The following is a 6,463-nucleotide window of genomic DNA, read 5'->3' on the forward strand; positions in this document are numbered from 1 at the left end:
GAGAGAACCTTGAGTTCTAGGCATGTTGTAGCACAAGGTAATTAGGGTGCGGACCATTTTCATTTGTATATTGCTCTGTGAACACAAATTAGTTAGCATAAATCAGTTAAATGACGAAAAATTAGGTGTCTATTTACTTGTGACCACTCAGTGTATAAGCCCCGAAGAAGCCACGAAGGCGAAACGTCAGTTAAAATAAAAGTTATAATTATCTAGGATGTAAAATTCGTTTTTTAATAATTTCCGAATCATAAAAACCACTGCACATGTTATAAGGTTATATTTGTATGTTGCGAACATGGACTCTTAACACTGAAGTTTTCCTAGCACTTATACACTTTATCACAACCTGAAAGAAAAAAAGCTGCAAATTTAGTCAAGCTTTGAAATTTTAATTTTTTCACACTTTATTGTACTGTTACAAGTGATGTTTTATAAGACAGTGAATTACTTTTTGAATGTTTATCATTGTCTTTATATGTAAAATCATGTCAGATAAGTTGCATGTTTTCAACAGATGACTGAAATAAATTGGATCTGCTGAGGGTCGCGGGTTCGAATCCCGTCCCTTGATAATGCTCGTTCTTTTAGTCGTGGGGGGAAAGGCATTATGATGTGACGGGTAATACTACATACTATTCATTCGAAAAGATGCCCAAGAATTGGCAGTGAGTAGTGTTGACTAGCTGCCTTCCCTCTAGTCTAACAGACAAGAATATTCCAAGAGTTGGCGGTGAGTAGTGTTGACTAGCTGCCTTCCCTCTAGCATATTACTGCAAAATAGGGACGACTAGCGCAGATACCCCTTGAGGGACGACTAGCGCAGATACCCCTTGAGTAGCTTTGAGTGAAATCCAAAACAAACAAATTTAAATAAAGTTAATCAGTTAGTGAAATTTCAGATACATCATATCTGAGAATTTCAAATACAATTTACTCAGGGGTAAGGATTAACCTATTGAGAAGTATAATATAATCTAGTCAGGAGCTTGAGGGATAATCCAGTCGGAAGTATAATATAGTCAAGAGCTTGAGGGATAATCCACTCGGAAGTATAATATAATCTAGTCAGGAGCTTGAGGGATAATCCAGTCGGAAGTATAATATAATCTAGTCAGGAGCTTGAGGGATAATCCAGTCGGAAGTATAATATAATCTAGTCAGGAGCTTGAGGGATAATCATCGAGTCCTGACAGAATTATCTATATAAATAAAATAGTACTGTCTGTTGTCTGTCCATGTAACTACTTCACAGGATGTGGATGGACCTTTACCAAATTTGGTACGGAGATTCATTGGGTACATGGGGAGATACATACAAATTTTCAATTTTGCGTTTTTTATGACGTTTTCACGTTTTTTTTACCACTATTTTACTTCCTGTTGGTGGACCTTCACCAAATTTGGTATGGAGGTTCATTGGGTCCATGGGGAGATACATACAAATTTTTAGTTTGCGGTTTTTATGGGCGTTTTTTACCACTATTTCGTCCCCTGTAGATGGATCTTTATCCAAATTTGGCAAGAAGGTTTGTTGGGTCCATGCAGAGATCCATGCAAACTTCGGTTTCATATTCTGTGTTTTGCATTTTTTATGGGCGTTTCTTTACAATTACATATAAGGGAAGCAACTTTTCATGTCCTAAGATAACCTTTCAGTAATCATGAATTTACATAACTTCCGTCCAGGGGAGGGGTACTCCAGCTATTGAGATAATATAGGCATATGTATAATATTATCTAATCTGAATTATTATTATTATAAAAACATAAGTTGGTTGCTGTTGGTTGCAGGATTATAGGCCATCATTATCCTTTTTTTTCTTTATTTTATTTTATAGTCTATGAAGCTGTCTTAACTTCCTAAGATATCATCCGGGTACCTTGTTTATTCATACCGCGCGTTCCCAGTTAATGTTCTAAGTTACCTTTTAATCACAATAGATTATAACTATATAAACATTTGAAAAGTCAGAAATTATAAAGACTATTCAAAGTAGCTCTGTGCAGTAATCAGGTTTCAAACTATGACCGATGTTTAAAAATGTGACACTTAGTAAGAGACTCCAAATAAGTATAAATTAATAATAATAACATTTTCTATGTTCGTTTGTGGTTAAGCTCAAAGCTGCACGCTGGGCTGTCCATGCTCTACCAACTGAAACCCGATTTTTGGCGTTATAAGCCCTCAGACTTGGGAGAGGCTTTCTGTTACGTATTGCTTTTTTTTTTCTCTCACGAAACCCATAAAATTAATTACCTACAATACAGTTAAAAGGTATGTGTGTTTACTGAGGTCTGCAGATAGCTATTGATGACCAGTCTGATATAACTGCACTTAAGTGATTTCTTCATGTCGCATTCGAATATATCGTACAAGATAAACGTTTATTCTCTCTTCAACTATTAGTCGTTACAAAGCAGGTGAAGTTTTATGGCTAACAAAAGACATACATATTAATGATCCAAACAAATTGTAATTTGGTTTCTACTTACTGTACGTAACTTGAAAACTATATTAACTTAGATAGTCTTAACTTCTTGAATAAACACTATTATTTATCTTGATTTTTGGGTGTTATAAAGATCTAGCTCAACACAACATGAACATTTTTGAAATTCTTATGACACCGTCTGGCATACATTATGGAAACTTCACAAGCCAATCAACGTTGTCTTTTTCTACTACTGGAAAGGGTCTCTCATTGGCTGTAGGACTTCTTTGACCGTTGCCAACGTGTCTGGATTGGATATATTTCTTGAGTTTGTTCAGAAGGTTTCCCTAGTGAGCAAAGAAGAAAGAGTTACCATACAAGAAATGCTGTAATCACGTTAAAGATAATATTTTGTCTTCAGTTAAAAAATATATTAGTTTTGTCACACATTTGAAGCATTATAAAGTAAGTTTTCATTTTGATGGGAAAAATTAATAATCGTTCCAGATAAGTAAACATTAAGATATTCGATTTCAATATAAGAAATCACTCTCTTCAAGAAAAGTCAAGAATACGGAGCTTAACATGTGTTAACATTAACGTGCTTAATTTTAGCATAATTAATGCCTAACTTGCACTAATTATTCTACCAATCACTCCTTTTTACTAGGTGTATGAATTTTGTCGTGTTTTATATTTTCTGAAGGAGGGGGAAAATAATCAAGCATTTAAACACTTAACCAATTGAAAGTGTTTTTTTTTTATAACTGATTTTTATTTCGCATTTACATAACACTAGCTGAGCATTTTATCAGGATACGCACATATATATATATATTTGTAAAACACTATTTATTCCCATATGCAAAATAAATCAGGTATGCTGTTACGAGAGACACTTGGCTTTGCATGTGTTATTCAAGCCATTGGAAGTGGTGTGATGGCGTAGAAACATCGTATTTTCATGGATTGCGTCCTTTGATCCCTTTGGAAGGACGAATAGCATTCAGGGTGTTTGTTTCTGATCATGTTTACTCCAAGAAGGGTCTCTGACGTTGGAAGTGGTGTGATGGCGTAGGAACATTTTATTTTCATGGATTGCGTCCTTTGATCCCTTTGGAAGGACGAATAGCATTCAGGGTGTTGGTTTCTGACCTTGTTTACTCCAAGAAGGGTCTCTGACGTTGGAAGTGATGTGATGGCGTAGGAACATTGTATTTTCATGGATTGCGTCCTTTGATCCCTTTGGAAGGACGAATAGTATTCAGGGTGTTTGATTCTGATCATGTTTACTCCAAGAAGGGTCTCTGACGTTGGAAGTGATGTGATGGCGTAGAAACATTGTATTTTCATGGATTGCGTCCTTTGATCCCTTTGGAAGGACGAATAGTATTCAGGGTGTTTGATTCTGATCATGTTTACTCCAAGAAGGGTCTCTGACGTTGGAAGTGATGTGATGGCGTAGGAACATTGTATATTCATAGATTGCGTCCTTTGATCCCTTTGGAAGGACGAATAGCATTCAGGGTGTTTGTTTCTGATCTTGTTTACTCCAAGAAGGGTCTCTGACGTTGGAAGTGGTGTGATATCGTAGGAGTATTTTCTTTTCATAGATTGCGTCCTTTGATCCCTTTGGAAGGACGAATAGCATTCAGGGTGTTGGTTTCTGATCTTGTTTGCTCCAAGAAGGGTCTCTGATGAATTATTTTATGACGATAACGTAACATTTCATGGCCATCACATTGTCCAAAACTGGTTCAAAAAGCAACATTCATTGGATCACAATCCTATTGAGCAGCTTTGGGATTAAGTTGCGCGTCGCATTTACCACCATGATTATCTGCTGAGAACTGTGAACCAGCTGTAGATAATAATCTTCGTAAAATCGGATAGAATCGAACAAGACACCTATATCTTGTACAATATATTTCAAGCCGAGTTCGGTTAGTCTAACCCAATATTACCTGAAAATCGTTATAAAGTAGTCAGTTCGTGATGTTTTCCATAGAGATTAATATGTTCTTCTAATGTCTTGAAAGAACACATAGTGACATGTGTATGTCATGTACGTTTAGTAATTTTATCTTGGCAATAGCAAACTACCGTAAGATACAGTGAATCGTATGAAGGGCAACATTTGTAGGCACTCAAATTAGATGTAACAACATTTAGAGAATTTAGTTACTTCTGTGCTGACGAAAAATAATAACTTTTTTTACTCAAACGTTTATAAAATCTCCCATTTTTGTTTAATATACTAAATATTTAAAACAGCCATTTACATTTCGAGGTAGATTAGCACAACCAATAGTATCAAATCAAACGAAAATAAGTTAAATAAAGGGGTATGGGGTGTTCCAAAATTATCTTTTATATTACTAACGTAAATAAAACAATAACAAACAGACACAAAAAAATGCAGTTTGCAATATCTTGTAGCCCAATCAAAGCGTTTTTACTGGCCTTATACACGTTTAACGTTAGTCGTTCAGATTCGTCTGTCTGTCTGTGATCTTTGTCGGGACTTATATCTCCTAGACCTGGGAGGGTCAGGTGGTTTTGACCTCTTCCCTCCTCAGGCTCGTTCTCAGCACGTTCAACCTGTTTTCCATTTCAGTTCAAGTTCTCTGCAACGTGCCTGTAGTAACAACGGCAATGTCCATTTCAGTTCAAGTTCTATGCAACCTGCCTGTAGTAACAACGGCAATGTCCATTTCAGTTCAAGTTCTCTGCAACCTGCCTGTAGTAACAACGGCAATGTCCATTTCAGTTCAAGTTCTCTGCAACCTGCCTGTAGTAACAACGGAAATGACGTATTCTTCCTGATCCGTACTTGCGCGATGGAAGGAAGAAAATAGTGTCAATTAAAACTGTTTTGAGTTGGCCTACAAAATGTTGCAAGTTAAATTTCTCTATGTTTGTTATCGTTTTATTTGTGTTCAAAATAGAAAAGATAATTTTTGTACATCCTGTACTTCTGTTACGTTTGTTGGTATTTATTTATTTCATAAAGCCAAATAGAATACATTTCACGTACACAATGACGATAGTGCACTTTTTTGCAAAAACTGTAAGTAGCCAGTTTGAAACTTCGCCAGATCTTTGGACGCCACTGTTTACATTCAAACTACTGTTCACATTCAATGCGATTGTGTTATTCTTTTTCTCGCCAACTTACAAAAAGCTTTCATCTGAGATAACCGACAAATTCCTGTATATACTGTCAATACGTGTTAAAAAAAATACAGAGACCAAGCGGTGATCAAATGAATAGCTTAAAATAGCAAACAGCACTTTGTCAGGTTGGCTCTAGGGAAAACGGGTTCCCAAGGAAAGTACTAAGATCCATATTGATTCACTCTAACTGTGGCAGAGACTTTCAAAGCAGATATAAGTGGTGTTGGTTAAGTAAGTAGACATAACTCGGATATTGTACATCATCCTGTTTATTCGGAAGTAAACGTCCACTGTGCAATAACGTACTTCGTTCTGTCATGCAGTGTGCAGTAAGTTTTTGTTTCTCAACATGACCATGTTTTAGCCGCGTTACTGAATTAAAGAGAGCCTCTAAGTTTACATTTTCTGTATCTTTTGAAGGCTAATTTGATATGGTGATATTTCTGCAAATTTCATAAAAGAATTTCTGAGAGTAATTATGTTTCATGAAATATTAGCTGAATTTTACGAACTTTACACTTAAGTACATAAATAATTCTCTTCTACTTTTAAAAAATCTAATACATAAAATAAATACGTCTAGAACTTCACGAACTGCGTATGTTGGTATTAAGTTAACAGCATTACTAAATTTATCAATAGAAATGCTATAAATATCAATAAAGTTTGTTTGTTTTGAATTTCGCGTAAAGCTACACGAGGGCTATCTGCGCTATCCATCCCTAATTTAGCAGTGTAAGACTAGAAGGAAGGCAACTAGTCATCACAACCCACTGCCAACTCTTGAGCTATTCTTTAACCAACGAATAGTGGGATTGATCGTCACTTTATAACTCCCCCATGGCTGAAAG

At 35.9% G+C, this 6,463-nt stretch overlaps 1 protein-coding gene across 1 annotated transcript in view; it reads right to left on the bottom strand.

Moving 5' to 3' along the window:
* Positions 1-2,367: 2,367 nt before the first annotated feature.
* Positions 2,368-6,463, bottom strand: part of LOC111083304 — a 16,873-nt gene continuing 12,777 nt past the window's right edge. Inside the window, exon 4 of the mRNA XM_022379739.1 lies at positions 2,368-2,782. Within this exon, the coding sequence (XP_022235447.1) occupies positions 2,645-2,782 (138 nt within the window). The 3' untranslated portion in view covers positions 2,368-2,644. The remainder of the gene's footprint in view (positions 2,783-6,463) is intronic.

Source organism: Limulus polyphemus, unplaced genomic scaffold, assembly GCF_000517525.1.
Source record: "Limulus polyphemus unplaced genomic scaffold, Limulus_polyphemus-2.1.2 Scaffold8984, whole genome shotgun sequence".
Lineage (NCBI taxonomy): Eukaryota > Metazoa > Arthropoda > Merostomata > Xiphosura > Limulidae > Limulus > Limulus polyphemus.